The sequence below is a fragment of the Barbatula barbatula genome (genome assembly GCF_947034865.1).
Source record: "Barbatula barbatula genome assembly, chromosome: 3".
In the NCBI taxonomy this organism is placed as follows: domain Eukaryota; kingdom Metazoa; phylum Chordata; class Actinopteri; order Cypriniformes; family Nemacheilidae; genus Barbatula; species Barbatula barbatula.
This window is the reverse complement of record NC_136764.1, coordinates 2,764,741-2,788,621: the sequence shown is the minus strand read 5'-3', so window position 1 is coordinate 2,788,621 and position 23,881 is coordinate 2,764,741. Positions and strand designations below refer to the sequence as shown.

The 23,881-nt window shown below is 39.7% G+C and overlaps 2 protein-coding genes across 2 annotated transcripts in view; both read right to left on the bottom strand.

Annotated features, from left to right (window-relative positions):
* Window positions 1-23,881, bottom strand: part of LOC306891677 (NLR family CARD domain-containing protein 3-like) — a 269,541-nt gene that overhangs the window by 175,096 nt on the left and 70,564 nt on the right. The window lies entirely within an intron of this gene.
* On the bottom strand, window positions 821-22,777 carry LOC306891697 (NLR family CARD domain-containing protein 3-like). The gene is made up of 14 exons (XM_079452171.1): window positions 22,690-22,777; window positions 15,587-15,654; window positions 15,280-15,360; window positions 13,812-13,922; window positions 13,583-13,634; window positions 10,621-10,825; window positions 8,602-10,369; window positions 8,112-8,285; window positions 7,119-7,292; window positions 5,971-6,144; window positions 5,053-5,226; window positions 2,452-2,625; window positions 1,669-1,842; window positions 821-1,547 (listed from the first exon to the last, which is right to left on the bottom strand). Exons 2-14 carry the CDS (start codon window positions 15,610-15,612, stop codon window positions 1,535-1,537), a joined length of 3,300 nt encoding a protein of 1,099 aa, XP_079308297.1. The 5' UTR covers window positions 15,613-15,654; window positions 22,690-22,777; the 3' UTR covers window positions 821-1,534.

Here is a 23,881-nt window from a genome sequence, read left to right as displayed (position 1 = left end):
ATAAACTCTTTTGGTGATTCATTTAATAAAACAAACAATCACGATTTTGTTTGACTTGTTTAATACTTATTCACAATGTATTTGTTTTATTAACCAGCATTTCGATAAAATGACACTTTGGGTCATTTCTGAGCAAACAACAGTAACAAAATTAGTTCATATTTTAACAATCTCTTTCAGTTTATGTTTTCTTTTCAGCACCATTACCACAGTCTTCTGTGTCAAATAAACATATTATATTGTGTATATTATAATTATTTTATATTATAAAATTGACATAAGACGAAATTCAGTACGTAATTCATTAATTCATGAATCAAGCATGAGAGCCATAAGAGGCCAGAACATGAACACAAGTTTGCAGTAAACAGCGGCCTCTGCTGTTCAAAACATATATTGCGATTCAAACACAACCAGTGAATCGTTCAATCCCTCCAAAGTACATTAAGCTTTTTACTATTTCAGAAATTACGTTTTTAATCATTTTATTTGAACAAAATAAGTACGTACTTCAGTTACTGGAGACTACAACAGAAATCTATTTATTCATTATCAGTTGTTTTGAATGTTGTTGCATTTTCCTCAAAGTATGTTGTCATATCAAGAGGATTAATAAGAATTATGATTTTTGCCATAATCTTGCATCTATGGGTATTTAAATATAGCTATTCATTCATGAATCTACTGAATCAGTAGGCCTATAGGCCTTATGTGTTATGATCTCTACGTGGCATAAACAATAGATAGATAACAATATAGCTTCTGAGAAATGCACCACAGCGACCGAGAAAACTGATAAATGGAGTCGATTTGCCATCTACTGGCTCAGTACATTCATTTAATGTATTGTATAAATTATAACTTATTAAACATCTTGCTAGTTAAACACAAACTATTTATTTTATTCAATTTATGAATTTCAGCCTCTTTCACTCTGAAAGTGAGGATTCAAGTTGAGGTTTTGCTTGTTTGTTCTTTTTTGTTGTTCATAATGTTTGTATTCAGTTATTTCATTCCAAAACGTCTGCCGTATATTAGCCGTATTAGTTCTGTCTGTTATCAAATTATCATTTTTATTTTCATATTTACCTGATTATATTCTCTTATTAGCCTGATTACATACAGTTTATTTATAACAGAGATGTTCGATCATATTGTGTTGTACATTCATTCATTGATATTGTGTTCAAAATATTGATCAATTGCTTTATGAAATTAATAAAATCTTTGTTTCTTTACCAATGACTTCTCAATGTTCTTGTAATAATAAAACCACGGTTAACTTTAGTAAAAGACATGTTTTGTTATACAGCTTTATAAAATTGATAAACGTATTATATATTTGAAACAAGCTTATGTGGTTTGGGTAAAGCTCCTGACAACAGAAAGCAATATTAAATATTAAAAGTACAGCGAACAGACATTATTTTCCAGCACAGATTTGCCGGTCCAAGAACAAAACAAACTTTGATGCCTGCTGTGATCTGCTTATTGGCCTTGTAGCAACATCACGGTGTGAAGACGATTGATACCTTCAACACTCAATACTGTAAAACATCAGAGAGATCAGATATTAAAATACACTCCTCACATTCATTATCTTAAGACATTTCACAATTATTTTATCCACAAGAATTGCTGCAAAAACAAATTTACACAACAACTCACTGTAGTGTCTGTAGTTGACAGTGTGGATCCTTCAGTAGATCAGAGAGCAGCTTCACTCCTGAATCTTCTGGATTATTATAGTTCAGATCCAGTTGTGTCAGATGTGAGGGGTTTGATCTCAGAGCTGAAGTCAGAGCAACACAACCTTCAGATCCAATACTGCACATCGCTAGACTGAAGAGAGAAGAAAATTATATGAGATAAATTAATGTCATTTTTAGAATAATACCAAGAATAGTTTAGTATAATATTCAGGTTATTTGTTTGAAGATTTATAACAGTATGTTTTCTGTTATAATTTTTCTAAATTGAGATTTATACATCATCAGAAAGCTGAATAAAACTTTCTATCGATGAATAGTTTGTAGGATTCGACAATATTTGTCAGAGATAAACTACTTGAAACTCTGGAATCTGAGAAAATGGTCTTTGAAGTTGTTACTCAGATGTTCTGTATCAGGCCGTTGATAAGAAGAAACAGGTTTGTTTTAATGCTCTCTATGGACTTACCACTGTAATGACGTGTGAATGATCATGTGACTTTCTTACGCCACGTGACAAGTGTTCCCATTGCAGTTTAGCTAAATGTTCCTTAATCGTATTGCCTAAAAACACCTCATGTGCAATTTGAAGGGTAATGGCAACGCAACTACAGTTGTGTCTCTTACACATTGATCAACAACATTATATGAAGATGATTCACAGGAACTTTTATAAAGACCTCCATTGAGTTTATATGATACAAACATACATTTGACTTTATTGCTTTAAGGATTTTCTTACTTTAGTGTCTTCAGTTTACAGTTTGTATTCTTCAGTCCATCAGAGAGCAGCTTCACTCCTGAATCCTTCAGATTATTGTGACTCAGGTTCAGTTCTGTCAGACTTGAGGAGTTTGATCTGAGAACTGACGCCAGTGATGAACAACTTTTCTCTGTCAGTTTACAGAAAGTCAGACTGAAAGAGAAATAACAAGATAACAGTGAGTCACAATGTTATTAAGACACTTATGACTGTTTTCTGACTGCATGATGGATCTTTCTGATGTGAATAACGCTGCACTTGCCACAGAGATGAATAACAGTCAAAGCATTAACAGATGGATCTTTAATGATCACTTCTGATCTCATTTCTATGTTTCAGGATATCGTATGAAGCATCAAGGTGTCAACAGAGTCATCGTCAGAGCAGATCTACTGGAGGGGCATTGGATCATCGGCGGGGGGGCACTGTCGTTTGATAAAACAATTTTTTGACGCATTGCTTCATGTTTATGAAATCCACGGTCTTTGGCCATAGCGTGTTTCCAGTTACGATAGCCCACACTCGCGAAGGCATCCAATGTTCCACATTTTCTAGTAAAGCTAAACATCCGACAGCAAAAACAAAATGCTGCGTCTGCCTTGACACTGTACTCCAACCACTCTCTGTTCTGAAACCATTTATCAACGAATGATCGCCCCTTACCACTGTAAACAGTTGCAGGATACTGTTTTAACACAATTTGGACAGGCCTGTCAGTCCCGATATCATCAACCGCTGTCCGCTGACTTGAAGGGCTTGAAGATTGTTGCTCTATGGCTGCGCTAGTTAAATCTTTTGGCGGTTGTCCGGAGCTAGCATTGGCAGAAGAAGGGCCAGCTCGGCTCTCATAGACCGTGGTACTGGTGGTCGTGGCCGGAGTATCTAAGTCTGCTGATTGACGAGGCTGCGGAGGTCTAAACCATTTTCGTAAATCCATTTTCTTTAAATGCTGCTAACAACTGTCTATAATATAGACAGACAAACTGTTCTTCAACTTGAAATGGATTTACTCGGCGACCAATAATTCACCATGACGAAGCCTAGTAACGTGCCATGAACAACCAAAATTATGCATTTTCCCCATTCTTTTTATTTTATTTTATTTAAGTTACAGTTTGAACATTTAATATTAAAATAATAACTAAAAGGGATATTTTTTTGGGCCACGCCATTGCCTGTAGGAGGGGCATCAATGACCGCTAGGGGGGGCACGGCCCTCGAATGCCCCACCACAGTGCCTGCGCTGGGTGTCAGGAACGTGTTGAGGGAACAAGGACAGAGAATCCAAGTGCAGACAGTGGGGTCAGAGGTCAACCCTTTCTGATCCGCGTGCGCTGCTTCTCTCCACCAAAGACACATTTGTGACCCTGTGAAAACCCAAACTTAAGTCTCAATATCTAACTATTATAACAAGCATCAAATATTAATTTCAAGCATTAATTTCATGATTTTATGTAGAAAACAGTGAAATAAATTTTGCTTTTGTAATGAACAAGGATCTAATAGTGAAATGATTGAAAGACAGAAGTAGTTCTGGTATGAAGGGCATGAAAAGGCTTATTTAGTAAGTCAATTAGTTTTCTGTTTATGATGAGAGCATTTTAATAGTTACATTACATTTGTTGTTTGAATGTTGTCAGTAGTTTTATATTGACAGATATCAATTATCAGACTTCTATTAAGAGGACATTCCCCTCGCCACAGAACCTACAATACATAGATACATACTGTGGATATCAAAATATGAAATAAATTTCCTGATGAAAGATCATATATATACACACAATGGGGCTTAATTTATTAAATATTTATTAATTTTCAGAAAACATTGTCTGGATTATTGTTGGAAGAAAATATAAAGACAGGACCTCTAGGAACTTGAATGTAAGACCCCTGCCCTACAGCATTCAGACAAAACAGTGAAACAAAGTGTGTATAATGATGCTCATTAAAGATCATCTTCATATATTAGACTGCTGTGTATTTCTTGTATGTTAGATGTTCAGGTGAATCTTTTTGGATTATCTGGATGTCACAGATTTAGCTTCAACCTCGCCGCTGCTTAATAACAATAAACTTCACTGTGACAAGGTGAGACATGTTTTATATTTAATAATGTTTGCTGTTCATTTCATTTAATGTTTGGTGTTTATTTTAGACTCGTACCTGATGAACGTGGTCGTTTGTGGTTGTTATGAAACATCTGTCTGTGGGTTTGAAGCGATTGTCACACACAGTATAAATGACAGATGCTTTAGTAGATATTTGTTGGAGTCGCACTTTTGCTGCAGAGTTAGAGCTTTAAAAAACAAACTTTAATGGATATGAGGGTTTGTGTTTGTTATCTGTAAGTCTCTGTGCATGTTCATGCATTCATTCAGTGTTTTGGATTCTTGTGAAGGATTTGTTTAGATATGATGTGGTATCATTTATGGTGACGCTACTTTGGAATATTGCTGTTTGGCCGGAGGAAATTTTGCCATAACCGAGGTTTTGTTGAAACGCCGCCACTGTCAACTACATCAAATTTACACAAGAACAAGAGTGAAACAGCAAATGATAATTTGATCAGTAACTCACAGTAGTTTCTGTAGTTGACAGTGTGGATCCTTCAGTAGATCAGAGAGCAGCTTCACTCCTGAATCTTCTGGATTATTTCTGCTCAGATCCAGTTGTGTCAGATGTGAGGGGTTTGATCTCAGAGCTGAAGTCAGAGCAACAAAACCTTCAGATCCAATACTGCAGAACGACAGACTGAAGAGAGAAGAAAATAAATGAAATAATGACAATAACATTTAGACAATAATTAATAGCATAATTCTTTAATATAGTTAATTATACTTTAATATATTTTATTATTTCATTGTGGTGAGGAAGGCGGGACGAGAGCTGTGAGGCGGGGCCGGTGGCGTGAATGATAGTTGCAATCAGCTGTGCGCGCACCGGTCCCGCCTATCTTACGGAGGAGATCGGGAGTTTAAAAGGACGAGCGGCAGGACTGTTGACGAGAGAGGACCGGGCCAGGACATGTAAAGTTTGTGTCTATGTTTTATGGCCGGCAGTCTATCGTGAGGTGGCTGCCGGTCTCTACTTCCGTGTTTATTGTTTATTTGATTTAATTAAAGTTGTTAAATGTTCGCCGGTTGCCGCCTCCTTCCTTCCCTCTATTGAATCTTGTTACATTCATATATTCAATTATTATTCATCAAATGTATCAAATTATGTCCCTTTTTACATGATACAAGCAATAAAATATATGATTGTAAATCACTGTCATTATACAATAATATCATGAATAGTTTAATATATTGAAGTTAGTTATTAAAATGATCTCAGTTTGGTGATAATTCTGTATGAATCTGAATCAACAGAGAGTCATTGACTGACAGTCACTGTTGAGTCTCTTACATATAAAGATGATTCTGATAAACTTATGAAGACCTTCATTTACATAATACATACACATGTTTAACTTTATTGCTTTAAGGATTTTCTTACTTTAGTGTCTTCAGTTTACAGTTTGTATTCTTCAGTCCATCAGAGAGCAGCTTCACTCCTGAATCCTTCAGATTATTGTAACTCAGGTTCAGTTCTGTCAGACTTGAGGAGTTTGATCTGAGAACTGACGCCAGTGATGAACAACTTTTCTCTGTCAGATTACAGAAACTCAGACTGAAAGAGAAATAACAAGATAACAGTGAGTCACAATGTTATTAAGACACTTATGACTGTTTTCTGACTGCATGATGGATCTTTCTGATGTGAATAACGCTGCATTTGCCACAGAGATGAATAACAGGCAAAGCATTAACAGATGGATCTTTAATGATCACTTCTGATCTCATTTCTATGTTTCAGGATATCGTATGAAGCATCAAGGTGTTGAGGGAACAAGGACAGAGAACCCAAGTGCAGACAGCAAACAAAGTGTGTATAATGATGCCCATTAAAGATCATCTTCATATTTTAGACTGCTGTGTATTTCTTGTATGTTAGATGTTCAGGTGAATCTTTTTGGATTATCTGGATGTCACAGATTTAGCTTCAACCTCGCTGCTGCTTAATAACAATAAACTTCACTGTGACAAGGTGAGACATGTTTTATATTTAATAATGTTTGCTGTTCATTTCATTTAATGTTTGGTGTTTATTTTAGACTCGTACCTGATGAACGTGGTCGTTTGTGGTTGTTATGAAACATCTGTCTGTGGGTTTGAAGCGATTGTCACACACAGTATAAATGACAGATGCTTTAGTAGATATTTGTTGGAGTCGCTCTTTTGCTGCAGATTTAGAGCTTTAAAAAACACATTTTAATGGATATGAGGGTTTGTGTTTGTTATCTGTAAGTCTCTGTGCATGTTCATGCATTCATTCAGTGTTTTGGATTCTTGTGAATGATTTGTTTAGATATGATGTGGTATCATTTATGGTGACGTTACTTTGGAATATCGCTGTTGTTTGGCCGGAGGAAATTTTGCCATAACCGAGATTTTGTTGAAACGCCGCCACTGTCAACTACATCAAATTTACACAAGAACAAGAGTGAAACAGCAAAACATAAACAGCAAAAATACTCGACAGTCACTTGTGATTATTAAAAAAAGTGAGTTTGTAAAAAAATTTTTATTTGATCAGTAACTCACTGTAGTGTCTGTAGTTGACATTGAGGATCCTTCAGTAGATCAGAGAGCAGCTTCACTCCTGAATCTTCTGGATTATTATAGTTCAGATCCAGTTGTGTCAGATGTGAGGGGTTTGATCTCAGAGCTGAAGTCAGAGCAACAAAACCTTCAGATCCAATACTGCAGTAACACAGACTGAAGAGAGAAGAAAATAAATGAAATAATGACAATAACATTAAGACAAATATTAATAGTACAATTATTTAATATATTTTAATTATTTCATATATTATTCAATTATTATTAATCAATGTATCAAATTTTGTCCCTTTTTACATGATACAAGTAATAAATGAAATTATTTTAAATAGCTACAATAATAGCATGAATGAATATGTATGAATCTAAATCAACAGTGTCAGGATATGCAGAAAGCAGAACCCAAACACAGGCAGCAATTGAAAATAAAATACTTTATTTAAGTAAACCTGTTATAGGGCAATAAACTAACAAGACTTAAACATAAAACAAGGTCCAGGATAATCTAAATAATAAATCCAAACACACGAGAGGGAAATGGTCAACAGGAACAGGGTTGTCCAACACGAAGACACGATGAGGCAAGATAACACAATGAACCAACACGGGACAATAAACAGAAGGGATCTAAATAGGGACACTAACAAGGATGATGATACAGAGCAGGTGAAGGGAATGAACACTAACAGGACAAGCATGAGCGGAGAAGGAGAGGGCGGAGCCAAAGACGAGACCTGAGAGAAAGCACAGTCGTGACCGCCAATAATGTGTTTCTCTCCACACAAAACACTTGATACTGTCATGAACCTGCGCTAAGACTAGAAAAACCTGACAGAACGATGAAACAGAGAGTCATTGACTGACAGTCACTGTTGAGTCTCTTGCATATAAAGATGATTCTGATAAACTTATGAAGACCTTAATTTACATAATACATACACATGTTTAACTTTATTGCTTTAAGGATTTTCTTACTTTAGTGTCTTCAGTTTACAGTTTGTATTCTTCAGTCCATCAGAGAGCAGCTTCACTCCTGAATCCTTCAGATTATTGACACTCAGGTTCAGTTCTGTCAGACTTGAGGAGTTTGATCTGAGAACTGACGCCAGTGATGAACAACTTTTCTCTGTCAGATTACAGAGACTCAGACTGAGAGAGAAATAACAAGATAACAGTGAAGATATAAACACATCAAGAGATAATGTTTGAACAATGAGAATCATCTGCACAAGAGCTGAAGCAACATCTGCACCTGATAGAGAATCACTGCAAGAACTGAACTCTGACAGACGATTATAAATAAAAAACAAATGAATGGAAATCAGAAAAAAGCCACAAGAGAGCAGCTCTCACTCTATAGATGCAGTGAACAATTCCATCATGTTTTATTGTGTCTCTGTAGGACATTAACTACAGTAATGTGGACTGTTAGATGTTCAGGTGAAACTGCTGGTAAATGACTCACTCAGCTGTTCTGGATGCTTTGATCACTGGCAGAAGCCTCAGAAGACATTCATCTGATGGATCATATTTCCTCAGATTAAACTCATCCAGCTTCTCTTCTGAGTTCAGTAACACAAACACCAGAGCCGACCACTGAGCAGAAGAGAGACGGACTCCAGTAAGACTAAACTCATCTCCTCTGTTCACATATGTTTGTACTTCCTGCACTAGAGAATGATCATTGAGTTCATTCAGACAGTGAAACAGATTGATGGATTTCTCTGGAGAGAGATTCTCTCTGATCTTCATCTTAATGTACTCGACTATTTCCTGTTTACTGTCAGAGCTTCTTCCTGTCTGTGTCATCAGATCTCGTAAGATTGTCTGACTGGACTCCAGTGAGAGACCCAGAAGAAATCTGAGGTAAAGATCCAGGTGTCCGTTCTCACTCTGTAAGGCCTTGTCCACTTCACTCTTCAGTAAATCACTCATGTTTGATCTCAATCCGCTGAAGTTTTCTGATGTTTGCTGAAGAAATGACAGAAACTTGAACAAAGCAGCGAGAAACTCCTGAACGCTCAGATGCACAAAGCTGAACACCTTCCCCAGGTTCAGTCCAAACTCCTCTCTGAAGATCTGAGTACAAACTCCTGAGTACACTGACGCTCCTCTGACATCAATGTCACACTCTCTCAGATCCTCCTCATAGAAGATCAGGTTCCCTTTCTCCAGCTGTTGAAAAGCCAGTTTTCCCAGAGACTCAAGACTCTTTCTAGCCTGCTGAAGATCTACCTCACATTTCCCATCATACTTCTGACTCTTCAGTTTGATCTGAAACATCAGGAAGTGTGTGAACATGTGAGTGAGAGTCTTGGGGATCTGTGCTGGACTCTCTGCTTCACTCAACATTCTCTGGAGAACAGTGGCTGAAATCCAGCAGAAGACTGGGATGTGACACATGATGTACAGACTTCTGGATGATTTCATGTGTGAGATGATTCTGTTGGCCAGACTCTCATCATTGATTCTCTTCCTGAAATACTCGTCCTTCTGAGGGTCATTGAATCCTCGTACATCTGTGATCAGATCAACACACTCAGGAGGAATCTGATTGGCTGCTGCTGGTCGAGAGGTGATCCAGATCAGAGCAGAAGGAAGCAGATTCCCCTTGATGAGGTTTGTCAGCAGCACATCCACTGACGCTGATTCTCTGACATCAAACAAACTCGGATTCTTTGAGAAATCTAGAGGAAGACGACACTCATCCAGACCATCAAAGATAAACACAACTTTATAATCATCAAAGTCTGTCGATCTCAGTTCTGTTGTATCTGTGAAGAACTGATGAAGAAGATCCATCAGACTGATATTTGTCTGTTTGATCAGATTCAGTTCTCTGAAAGGAAGTGGAAATATGAAGTGAAGATCTTGATTTGTTTTTTCTTCAGCCCAATCCAGAATGAACTTCTGCACAGAGACTGTTTTTCCAATTCCAGCGACTCCTTTAGTCAGCACACTTCTGATGGGTTTGTTTAGTTCAGGTGAGACTTTAAAGATGTCATTACATTTGATTTGTGTTTCTTGTGTCTCTGATCTTCTGGATGCCGTCTCAATCTGTCTCACCTCATGTTCATTATTGATGTCTTCACTCCCTCCCTCTGTGATGTACAGCTCTGTGTAGATCTCATTCACAAGTGTTGAGCTTCCTTGACTTGAGATTCCTTCATTCATTCTCTGGAATTTCTCTTTTAGTCTGGATTTGTGTTTCTTCATGTATAAAGGGGCGAGTTCTGATAAACAAAGGGAATATAAATAAAAATACATGTATACGATTAGAAAAAATATATATATTTGACCTCAAGAGTGTTTTAAGATTTTGCTGATCATGACATTAGATGAACACAAAAAGCTTCATGGTTCTATTGTGTTGATTTATTAACTGTAAATGTATTTTCACTAATAATCATCAGTAAATACAGACACTGTGTCTGTTTGTCTGAAGGTAAAGTGATGTGATAGTCACATGACTGAGAGCTCTTACTGGTCTGTAGTTTGTCAGCGAGGTCTGTCTGCTTCATCTTCCTCAGGACGTTCAGTGTGATCTTCAGAAACATCTCTCTGACTCTGATCTGATCTTCATCATCCTCCTCTTCTCTCTCAGAGCATGATGGGTAATCTGGACTCAGTAGACTCTTGAAGATCTTCAGCTCTTTCTTCATCAGAGAGATGAGTTTGTGCTCAAGCTCCTGAAAACATTGTTCAAACACACATGATTTAGTTTTCTTATGAGGGCAGAAAAAGGTTTTAATGCTCATTTTAGTGAACACAGTTTTCTTCTAAACAGCTTGAACCTCATTTCATGAAACCTGTAACACATTTAAACACTATAAACACACATCAAAACTACACAAACAAAATCATATTTTCTTTAATTCATATTTTGCCTTCAAATGATTCTCAAAGCATTAAATACACATCAGCATTGATAACACACTGAGATCTATTTCAAATCAATATGATCGTGACTTCTTACTACAATGAATCAGTTTGAAACTAAACATCTAAACATGTTTCAGAATCATCAGTAATAATAACAGTAATCTGTGTAAAACTGCAGTACGACTGACAGTAAAAGAATCTCATGAAACGCCCCTTAAAAATACAGATTTGATTTTGGGCTTAGAAACATATTTTGGGATAAAACTATTTATTCATATTTATATATACATGGTTGTTACACAGTAGTTGCTTCGCCTCCATTTCTCAACTTTACACGCACACAGACACGTGCACAGGGGGGTTACTCAGGTTGGCCGGGCAACTGCCCATATGCCCTTCTCGACTCACGTTGCCCTTCCGAGGTGGAAAATAAATAAATCATACAATGGATGCAGTTTTTCACATACGTCTAGATAAAAAAAACTCAAAGCCTCATTCACTTCCATATTCGGGCAACGAAAGTGAAAGTCAGAAGGGGAAGGTAAAACTCTGTTTACGTGGCTGCAGCGCTGCACGCGACCGGCACCTGAGCTGAGCCTGATGTTGCATGAGCGGCCCAAGAAGGAGATTGTCACGGTTGTCGGGTGATATGACTCAGTGTTTTCTAGGGCGTCCGGGGCAAACTCAAACCGGACACTCATTTGTCCTCCTTTTTGGAGTTGTGCTGAATCGGCCTAAACAAAACCCGCTTTAGAACATTTATTGGGACGCAGCAGCATCGCGTCTGACGCCGTAAGATCTCCAGTCAAACAAATGATTGGCTGAATGAGGTGTCAAATAAATATCTGATATATCATTGGTTAAAAACGTAAACAAGCCTCCACGACGTGGAAGTGGAGTCCACATGTTGACTTCGTCACATTATAACGGTAACTTGCTGAAACTTCAGACCTCATTTAATCTGGAATGGACAAAAGAGCACAACTTTATATAAAAAGGCAGTACAGACACTTTTCATGGAGGTCGCTGTGAAGTGGACGTTTGTAGCACTGAGAAACAAAAGTAACCGACGAGCTGCAGGAACATCTTCAGGTCAAATAATTTTTCAAAGAATTGTCTGGCAATGAATAGATTAGACTGTTTCAGAATCACTGTATCATGATGCCATCGATATGATGCACACAATTGTATTGTAGTTGCGAGTACACCAGATGCAGTTATTCTTGCCTCACTAAATGCTGAGTGTCCTCCTTTTTGGTGTTATGGAAATGGGCACCATTACGTTGTCAGAAAAGGTGAGTTTGTGATGTATAAGAAACATTTACATTTACATTTATTCATTTGGCAGACGCTTTTATCCAAAGCGACTTACAAATAGTTTTTTACAGTGTCACATTACTGCAGAGCAATCAGGGTAAGGTGTCTTGCTCAAGTTCCCTTCAGTCATGACCTGCTGACACTGAGATTTGAACCTGCAAACTTCTGATCACAAGCCCAACGCTCTAACCCCCAGGCCTCAACTGACCCCTTGATGATTGCCACGTTTAGCCTAAATAATAAGACAGATAGCTTGAAGACAAGCAGCCTAGGCTACAATTTTTTTGGTAGGTAGGCATTAGGCAAACTAAGCTACATGTCTGCTGATGGTTAGTTTCTTACGTTTCGTTTTAGCAAGAAGAATGAATGATGGAATGCATCACATTAATTATTTTATTCAAAATGGTTAAATGCATAAATCCTATCACTATTTTGGGTATTGTTTGAAGCAAAGATGCCCACTGAAGAGAGGCGGATTCAGGAGAGGGAGACATAATTCAGGGAGGCATTTTGATGGGTATATTGATGTAGGGACTCAAGTCATGTTTTTTTTGTGTTATTATTAGTACTCATTATTTTAATAAAGACCCTGTTATTCTCAGTCCTTCATATAGCCCGTGAGTTGTTGTATTTTTTTGGGGGGGGGGGGTTGCCCTTTTTCAGGTCAGAGCAACTGCCCCTCAAAATTCCTCTGCACGTCCCTGCACAGACATACACAGACACGAACACACACACACACGGACACGAACACGGACACGAACAGACACACACCCAAACACACACACACACACACACACACACACTGACACACACACGAACACACACACACACACACACACACACTGACACACACAGACACGAACACACACACGCACACGCACACGGACACATACAAACACACACACACACAGACACACACAGACACGAACACACACACGCACACGCACACGGACACATACAAACACACACACACACAGACACACACACACACACACAGACACGAACACACACACACACAGACACACACACACACAGACACGAACACACACACGCACACGGACACATACAAACACACACACACACACAGACACACACACACACACAGACACACACAGACACACACACACACACACACACACACTGACACACACAGACACGAACACACACACGCACACGGACACATACAAACACACACACACACAGACACACGAACACACACACGCACACTAGCGTGCACACACACCCACCTGGAAACAAGAATCCATGTGCTTCCCTTTGATTGAGACTTTTGTTGTTTTTCTGTAATGTAACAATAAATGAAATATGTGTTTCATACAGTGAACACATGGATTAATGTGTGTATCTGTCAGTAAAGTGTTCAGTGAATATCTGCAGTAACATCAACAGCACAGACTCAGATCAGAGAATAAAGACGATGAAGTGATTTACTCGTCTAAACCATCAGACTGTTCTCACCTCACATCTGGATCATCACAGTCTCCTGAACTGAAGTTAGTTGGCAGATCCATTGATGCTTCACTCTTCATGGACACACAGCTGGGTTTAGGAGATTCTCCTCCAGTCAAACTAAAACAACATTACATCACTTTACTTCATGTTCAGTTTTATGCATTATTCAATAAAGCACTTGTATTAATGAGATATTTCACCCAATAATAATACTTTATATAAATTATAAAAATGTCACCGGGTGAACGAACCAGGAACCGAAGAGAGACTGCGACTCGTTGTTAGGGGGAAGAAATGCCGGTGCGACACCATAACGAGCGCCAGCTGAAGCTAATGATTAGCGCTTCATTGAAGCATGTGCTCCAGTATAAAGAGAGAGGTTGAAAGCATGGTAGAAAAGCGAAGAGGAAGGGGGAAGAGAGTGTTCGTGCAGTTGTGAAGCGCTGTAGGAATACTCGAGGATCATCGTAGTGGCAGTGAGTGGTGAGTGAGGAACAGAAACTGTACCAGCTGGGGAGACCATCGAGTACGGGTTTATCGTTTGGAACTACTAACCTTTGGATCATTCACCCTATGAAGAGGAGAGAAACGAGTTGATTAATCGCTGTAAAGAGAGAGTGAGTTTGCAGTGTCTGATGGAGTGAAACCAACACGTGTGAGGATTTACCAGAGTGATTTATGCACGAGTGTGGTGAGATCGAACAACTGTTTTCTCTGAGTCTCTGATGGATGAAACTGGTCTATAACCTTGAAGATGTATTCGAATTGAACTGTCCCTGTAGTTGTTTCCAGGTCCCTAACGATCGTGTGCATGGCGTAGAGGAGGAAGGAGAACTCAATGCTCCGTTGTTGCCACAAATCACGAGCACTGTATCCCGCCTCAGCGAAAGCCCAGCCTTGCCAATTCTTCCGATGATGCCGTTCCAGTATATCCAGAACGAGAGTGGAGGCTGGTAAAGTACCCGGTTTTTGTCTCACCTACTACTGCCTGCCTCACTATCGAATTGTCCGTCCCTTACAGGGAGTAAAGAGGGAGCTACTGTGACGAGTTGGATGGTGGCTTTGTGAGCACGTTGACGAATCCAAGTCCAGAAGCTGCCTGCCCCACGAGTAATTCCACGAGTCTGACGACGAGGAAAGTCCCGATCGGTCCCACGAGCCTGCTTAGAGAGGAGTACACTCACCTGGAGAACGGAAAAGTACCTACCGGCACCCCCCCTTCCTCACTTCATCAACGCTACAGCCACAGGCCCACCAAGAGAGGAATATCCTTACCTGAAGGACGGAGATGTACCTACCAGCCCCCGCTTCTTCATTGCGTCCACGCTACAGCCACAGGCCCACCAAGAGAGGAATATCCTTACCTGAAGGACGGAGAAGCACCTACCAGCCCCCGCTTCATTGCGTCCACGCTACAGCCACGAGCATCCCCACCCCTGCTTTTATCCCTTTTTAGATTAATAAAGAAACTTGCCTTTTAAACTCATCCTTGTTGTCCGCCTCTTGGTGTTCTCTGGTGTCTGCTCCTCCGGAGTGTGGTAAATAACCCTCGGCCCTGTCACCGGGTGACAAAAACATATTTCAATATAATTCATAACAAAATAATTAGTAAATGTCTCTACATTTTAAATATTATAAAAACACAAATAATAAATGAAACTAAACTGAAACTATTTAAACTAAAGTAAGTTATTAAACAACCTCTTACATCTGTCAGATCAAAACACATCTAACTATAAACAATAACACATTTAAGTTTATTAAAATCTTTCATTTCTCACCTTTTGGTCTCTTTGGAGAGATTCATGATGAACACACAGTGTCAGAATATAAAGAGTTAATCTCAAACCTGTAAAGAAAATACTGATGTGTTATGTGTCATCTCAGAAATACACACTTCTTTCCCATCAGTCCGTCCACAACATGGCTTCACATTTGCTCTTAACAGTGAAACTAAGTTTCCAAAACGTCACTGTCACGGAGAGGCCCGTGACTATACATGAACTATGCATGCACACTGACTCATTTCACACATGTTATATTGTAATGTGATTTTTGTGTTTAAATGTGAATATGTGAAGTTATGGACGTGTATACAGTGTTTATGATTTGGCTTAGTTGTATATTGTTATATTATTATTTGTTAAAGTGTTAAGTTAGTTAATTTAGTATTATTACCAGGGGAATGGTACGTTCCAGAGGGCGTGGCCTAGTAAAATGGCTGCTAAAAGCAGCATGGTTTTTGTCTCAGAAAGGGGTGTTTTTAGCTCAGTGATGGGCCAGTCAAGAGGATGGGAACACAGTGATGGATATATGCTTTGAGTGCATGGTGGGGTTGATTGCCTCCATGGTTACCTACCCAGCCTATATTAAGAGCTAACATTTTTTTGCTTTTGTATCATTTTTTACTTTTGAATCGGATTGCTATGTTTTGCTGCTCCATTAAAACTACCTGGGAATTGGATTACCGTCTATGGACATTTTTTAGGCCTCTCGCCGCTCGAGCAATAGCTCACATATGGTGTCAGAAGTGACGGAAAGAACCCACGAACACCCATCGGGTGTAAGAACTGTTGGAACAAACCCACAAGCATTGCATTGGTGTTCAAAGTGCAAGGGTAAGCCACGTTCACCACGGTTTATGGTTTTGGACTTTAAAATGCCACCTAAGACAAGAGGGCAACAAAAAGTCAATATGGACAGCGATATTGAGCAGAGTGGTCCTTCAGGAGGTGAAAATATGCAACAAGCGATAGAGAATCCCGGAACTACAGAAGGATCAGCGCTAGCTGCATTAGCAAACATGTTCCAGACCTTTCTGCAGCACCAGAAGGAAAGGGATGATCGGCAAGAAAGAGATTGTGGGCGAAGAGAACAACAATTCAAGGTTCTTACACATCAAGTCACGCAATTGCAAATGGATTTAGAAAACACCAGACAAGAATCTACAGGTGCGGAAAGAGTCGTTACTCGAGGCCTGGCTTCGGGACCTCAACTTACAAGACTTCAGGAGGATGATGACATCGAACAGTACTTGACAACATTTGAGAGAATGGCGGATGTCTACCAGTGGCCAAAAACGGACTGGGCCATTCATCTGGTTCCACTTCTCTCAGGTAAAGCAAGAGCTGCATTTGTTGCAATGTCGCCGCTCTATACTGGGGACTATAATAATGTTAAAGAGGCGATCCTGCGGAAATATGAGATTAGCGCCGAAACATATAGACTGAGATTTCGTTCATTGGATACCTTTCCGGGGGAATCACCAATGGAATTATATGTTCGTTTGAAGGACTTATTTTCCAAATGGGTGAACTTTGATACATGCGCTAAAGCAGACTTGAGAGAAACTTTGATTTTGGAACAGTACATGCGGATTCTATATCCAGAAATAAGGACTTGGGTTAAGGAGAGAAATCCTGCGACTGCTGAGGAAGCAGCTGCGTTGGTGGACACCTATATCTCGGCGAGGAACAGTACCACTGGGTCATTTCACTACGCGGGAAAACTGCAGTTTATTAGAGGTAAGTCTGGGGGGACAGGGGGTAGTTCGTACTCTCAAATGCAAACCCAGTTTTTAAAACCCAGCTACCCCAAGCCCACGCCACCTGTAGCAACACGTCAGCCTTTAGAAAAAACTGGTGTTGTTTGTTATAATTGTGCTCAGACAGGTCACATTAGTCCGCAGTGTCCTTTAAATAAGTCTAAGTTAGCTAGACTTTGCTATGTTCCTCCAGCTTTAATGCTACCTAGCGTAGATAAAGAGCCTACAATATCTGTTTTGTTGAATGGTAAGCCTGTGACAGCTTTCATAGATACAGGTTGTGCGCAGACGTTGGTACAGGCAAAGTATGTTCCGAGAGAATTGTGGACTGAAGAAAAAGTCTCAATATGTTGTGTGCACGGAGATAAAACACTGTTGCCTACTGCTGAGGTGTATATTGAAGTTGACGAACAGCCGTATCTCATGAAAGTGGGAATTGTAACAAAGTTGCCATATCCAGTACTGTTAGGTACAGACATGCCGATTTTAGCAGAGTTGGTTCAGAAAACTGCATGGTGTGGTGTTGTTACGAGAGCACAAGCACAGAAGGTACCTCAATGTTTAGAACCCCAAGATGTCACTAATAAATCTTTGCAAGAAATGCCATTTTTCACTGAACAGACAATAGGCGAAACAAACCTTACAAAGACTGAGAGATTAGAGAAGCGAAGAGAATGGGTTGCTAAGCTAATTAATACCTCAGAACAAGGTGATTTTGAACTGGAAGAGCCAGAGTCTGATGATTCCGATGTGAAGATTTCATGTGAGATAGGAAAGTTACAAGAGGATGATGTAACTTTGTTGCCATGTTTTGAGAAAGCTAGGAAAGCAACGACTGCTGATTTTCTGAGTGCAGATACTTTTTTCACGAAAGAAGGTCTCCTTTATAGACAATCAAAGGAAGATGGTACGCAGTTGGTTGTACCTAAGTGCTATCGCATGCAAGTTTTGGAACTTGGGCATTGTGTCCCATGGTCAGGTCATCTTGGTTTTATGAAAACCTTAATGAGAATTTCGAAAAGGTTTTATTGGCCAGGATTATATACCGAAGTCAATGAGTTTTGTAAAGCATGTCCTGAGTGTCAGCTTACAGCAAGCAGATCACCTGCTATAGTGCCCCTTATACCTATTCCTGCAGTCACAGTACCCTTTGAAAGGATAGGAATTGATGTGGTTGGACCTGTTGAAAAGAGCCAAAAAGGGAACAGATTTATTCTGGTTATATGTGATTACGCAACCAGATACCCTGAGGCATATCCGTTAAGACAGGTTACAGCTAATCAAGTTGCATCTGCACTATTGCATTTTTTCTCACATGTGGGTATACCTAAAGAAGTTCTTACAGATCAAGCCACTAATTTCATGAGCCACACATTGCAACAGGTCTATCAATTGCTGGGTATTAAGAGAGTTCGTACTACTCCCTATCATCCCCAGACTGACGGGCTGGTGGAACGTTTTAATCAGACTTTGAAAAACATGTTGAGTAAGTTCATTTCAGAGACAGGCAAAGACTGGGACAAATGGCTGCCATATCTGCTATTTGCCTACCGTGAAGTGCCCCAAGCATCCACAGGGTTTTCTCCTTTTGAGTTGTTGTTTGCCCACCAGGTCAGAGGTCCTTTGGACGTATTAAGGGATAGCTGGGAAGCTAAAGACAAAAGCTGTAAGCAGAATATCTTATCCTACATAATCAAGATGAGAGAGGTGCTGCAACGTGTCACTTCCATTGCACATGAGAACCTGCAGCACGCTCAGCGGAAACAGAAATCCTGGTATGACAAGAAGGCCAGAACGAGAACATTTCAACCAGGTGACCAAGTGTTATTGTTGTTGCCAACCACAGAGAACAAGCTCCTGGCAAAATGGCAAGGTCCATTTATGGTAAAGAGGAAGGTCGGTCCAGTAACCTACGAGATCGAGATGCCAGCTAGACAAAAGCCACTCCAGATCTTTCACATTAATATGTTGAAGAAGTGGTATGAAGCTGCCCTACCAGAGTCAACAGCGGATGCTAGGAATCAACTGCTGGTGAGGTCTGTGAGAGAAGAGGATGAGGTGGAAGAGCAGTATCTGCCAGTTCAGCAAAGTGAATCATATTTGGATATACAACACCTCAACGCAGAGCAGAAACAACAGTTGCTAGCTATCATTCCTCCCAATCTGTTCCGTGATATACCCGGTAAAACAGATCTTGTACAGCATCATATCTACTTGAAAGACAAAAAGCCGATACATCAACCTATGTATAGAGTGCCTGAGAAACTTTTAACCACGTTGAAGCATGAGTTGACCACAATGCAGACTTTGGGTGTGATTGAGCCATCATCAAGTGAATGGAATAGCCCCATCGTTTTAGTTCCAAGGAAGGACGGAGCTCTGAGATTCTGCCTCGATTTTAGGAAGCTAAATTCAGTGAGTAAATTTGACCCGTACCCAATGCCTCGTGTAGACGAGCTCATTGAGAAACTTGGTAGCGCAAAGTATCTCACAACTTTGGACTTGTGCAAAGGTTACTGGCAGATCCCATTAAGCCCAGATTGCAAGGACTTAACAGCATTCAAAACACCTTTTGGACATTATCAATTTCAAGTCTTACCTTTCGGATTGCACGGAGCACCCGCAACATTCCAAAGAATGATTGACCAGATTCTCAGAGGTACTGAGCAATATGCAGCGGCGTACCTTGATGACATTGTCATCTTTAGTGTAAACTGGGAAGAGCACTTGTGTCATCTCACAGAAATTCTGAAGAGAATTAAAACAGCAGGACTTACTATCCGTTCGGATAAGTGTGCCATTGCCAAGCGGGAAACAACGTACCTAGGTCATATACTCGGATACGGAGTCGTTCGACCACAAGTTGGGAAGTTGGAAGCTATTATGCATGCTGAGCAACCTACCACTAAGAAGCAAGTACAATCATTTCTTGGATTAATTGGATGGTATCGACGCTTTGTTCCTCACTTCTCTGCGAGGGCAGTGGCTCTCTCCACCCTCACAAAGAAGGACAAGCCCAATAGGGTCATATGGACTGTGGAGTGTGACACGGCTTTTAAAGACTTGAAAAGTGCTTTATGTTCTGAACCTATCTTGCAAAGCCCAAATTTCGATCTGCCATTTACAGTGCAGACTGATGCTTCGGAGTTCGGTCTAGGAGCCGTTCTTCTACAGAGTAATGCAGGTCACTTGAAACCCGTGGCCTACATCAGTAGAAAGCTTTTGCCTAGAGAGACAAAATACTCTACTGTAGAAAAAGAGTGCTTAGCTGTTAAATGGGCTCTTGACTCTTTAAAGTTTTATCTTTTGGGTCAGAAATTCACTCTTGAAACTGATCACAGGGCTTTAGCATGGCTGGGCCGTATGAAGGACTCTAATGCTCGCATCACTCGCTGGTTTTTGGCAGTACAACCTTTTGACTTTGAGGTCATATATAGGGCTGGTACTGAGAACTGCACAGCTGATTTCCTTTCGAGGACACCACGAAGGGTGTCCAAGAGAAGAGGGAGGAAATGTCACGGAGAGGCCCGTGACTATACATGAACTATGCATGCACACTGACTCATTTCACACATGTTATATTGTAATGTGATTTTTGTGTTTAAATGTGAATATGTGAAGTTATGGACGTGTATACAGTGTTTATGATTTGGCTTAGTTGTATATTGTTATATTATTATTTGTTAAAGTGTTAAGTTAGTTAATTTAGTATTATTACCAGGGGAATGGTACGTTCCAGAGGGCGTGGCCTAGTAAAATGGCTGCTAAAAGCAGCATGGTTTTTGTCTCAGAAAGGGGTGTTTTTAGCTCAGTGATGGGCCAGTCAAGAGGATGGGAACACAGTGATGGATATATGCTTTGAGTGCATGGTGGGGTTGATTGCCTCCATGGTTACCTACCCAGCCTATATTAAGAGCTAACATTTTTTTGCTTTTGTATCATTTTTTACTTTTGAATCGGATTGCTATGTTTTGCTGCTCCATTAAAACTACCTGGGAATTGGATTACCGTCTATGGACATTTTTTAGGCCTCTCGCCGCTCGAGCAATCGCTCACAGTCACTTTTAATGTTTTGAGTTTATAAACACACTTCCTGATTCCAGAAACAACACAATATTCAAGACAGTTCTTCAACCAATAAACTTACAGTTTTTTTTCGATTGCTAAACGCCTGTGAGCACAACTGCAGCTACATGTGCAAAACTCTAACTACAGTCTGCACTACCAACAGTCACCTGAGCTAAACTGTTCAGATCACCTGCAGAACTCATTCAAAGCAACACAACTCTTAACACACGACTCAAAACAGACTCCGTGCAGCCAAACACAATCCACAACCCTCACTGAGATAACACACACTGTCACTCACAACACACTGAGAGGAAAAACACAAGCATCAAACACCAATACAGAAAATACAAACTTCATCTTTACAGTTTAAACTATTTTAGTGACTTTATACAAAGTCATATTTCTCCTCTTCCTCCTGTTGGGGCCTTTGGGTCCTGTAGTAAAAATATATTTTACAGTCAAACTTACTGTCATATATATCTGTGTAAATATTCTATACTGTAATTGCAATACAAAATAAATTCCTGTAATGTTTTCATTCACTGTAAGGATGTAAATCTCAGCTGTTTGTATGATGAAAAATTGGCATTACAGATGCCACTGTGGATCTTTGCAGATTGTGTTGCACCCTCAACCCTTCCTCTCTCAATGAGAGACCATGATTCACCACAGGGTCTATAAGTGAAGCCCTTATTTCATCTGAAATAACAGCTCTGTGTCTTCTATGTCTTCCTCCACGCATCTGCCCTCTCCCTGCCACCCTTCTCCCACCACGAACCCGTCTTCCTCGTTCCATTTCCAAAATTAGTCTTTCTGAGCTCTACCTTATATATATATATATATATATATATACAGTATATATACAGTATATATATGTGTGTGTGTGCGTGTTCATTAAAAACTCAAAGTGTTTTAAAGTGTTTGAAAGGCACAAGGCTGAAATCTATTCTGTTTTGAATGTGTGGTTCACAGTTTTGACAGCAGTGAGTTAGCATTTGAACAAAGTGCTGTAAATCCACAGTGTTGTGCAGGTTGTGGTTAATGTCGTGGGATAAGTGTGTAGAGTTTTGAAAACTGTGTTCAAGCAATGAAAACCGAACTAGAGTTTGGTCCACATGAACTGCTGCTGTGCAGACTGGAGTTAGAGTTTTGCACATGTGACTCCAGTTGTGCCCGCTGTTGTTTAGCAATCGTAAAAAACTGTAATGTGATGTTCAGATCAAGACGATATTAAATCTACTGAATAAACATGATGCTGTTTATACTTACTGTGTTTTTAGCGTCTTTATGATTTATTTTCTTGAACGAGGCTTTGCTGTAAAATGGCTCCTGCTGTAATAGTTTCACTTTCATCTGCAGTTACCTGTGAAGAAGGAGGAGCCACCAAACATGACAGACTTGTTCCACAGGCAGATGACATCAAAGTACCGCGAGCGCATTCAGACTGAAGTCCACTAGTTGGTGACCCCTGCGCTAAAGGTTCTTCCTCATGTAGGCAGTAGTGTGACGTCTCTCCAGGAACCTGCTGAGTGAAACTCTTCACAATATGAATACTTATGAAGTTTATTCTCCAGTTACGCTCTTTCTCCAGTATGGATTATGTGATGCTGCTTAACTGGCTCTAATACTCACACCACACTCAAACACTTCACTTCTCTTCATTATGGATTTACTAGAAATTCTTACCATCGTCATTCAATAAAAAACATATTTCACAAAAAGGCTTTACATTGTTTTCTCTGTTTATTTAAAATAAATGTTTTATCACTCATAACAGATAAATGGTGTTTCTCCAGAATGTGAGCACATATTGAAGGTCTGGGAACCATGATGGCTTTGAATAAACGGCCCGTGGGTGAGACGTCTGAGACTAACTGGGTAATCTTCCTCCACTGAAGATGTGTTTGGGCTCTCCAGTGGATTCTCTTGTGGACAGTAAGCGCACTATTGTGTCTGAAACTCTTTCCACACTGAACACATGAGTACAGACGCTCTTCAATGTGAGTTCTTATGAGCTTTGCCAGTCGGTCTTTGTATGAGACTGTTTTCCACACTGAGTGCAGGTGAACATCTTTTCTCCAGTGTGGATTCTCATGTGCATGTGAGAGAACCAACGTCAAGGTAAGTGATCCACAAGCTCAACTCATAGACGCTTGATCATTTATTTCTTCCTCCAGACGACAAGACATAAAACAAAGAGAAACAACATCAAACTAACAGAAATGACTTGACAGGACTTATAAGAGAAACAGATTCAACCAGACCATCTGCCCCTTTCCTTATAAAGGTATTAGACGAGACCATTAACACAACAGGGGATAATTACACAATTCTCAACATTAACAACTTTAACATGGGTTTTGTAAAATAAGCATATCCACAATTATCGATAAACTCAAGCAATAATTTATACTGGATTCATCGGCTTAAAAACCAATCGCTTGAGAAACTGTTGTTGAAT

Excerpts from the sequence above, each read along its gene's own strand:
- LOC306891697 (XM_079452171.1), bottom strand. The coding sequence starts at position 15,612 with ATGAATCTCTCCAAAGAGACCAAAAG. Across the intron at positions 15,361-15,586 it reads CTCTCCAAAGAGACCAAAAG|GGCCGAGGGTTATTTACCAC; the intron begins GTGAGAAATGAA and ends ACCCGGTGACAG. Across the intron at positions 10,826-13,582 it reads ACATGGATTCTTGTTTCCAG|GAGCTTGAGCACAAACTCAT; the intron begins GTGGGTGTGTGT and ends CAATGTTTTCAG.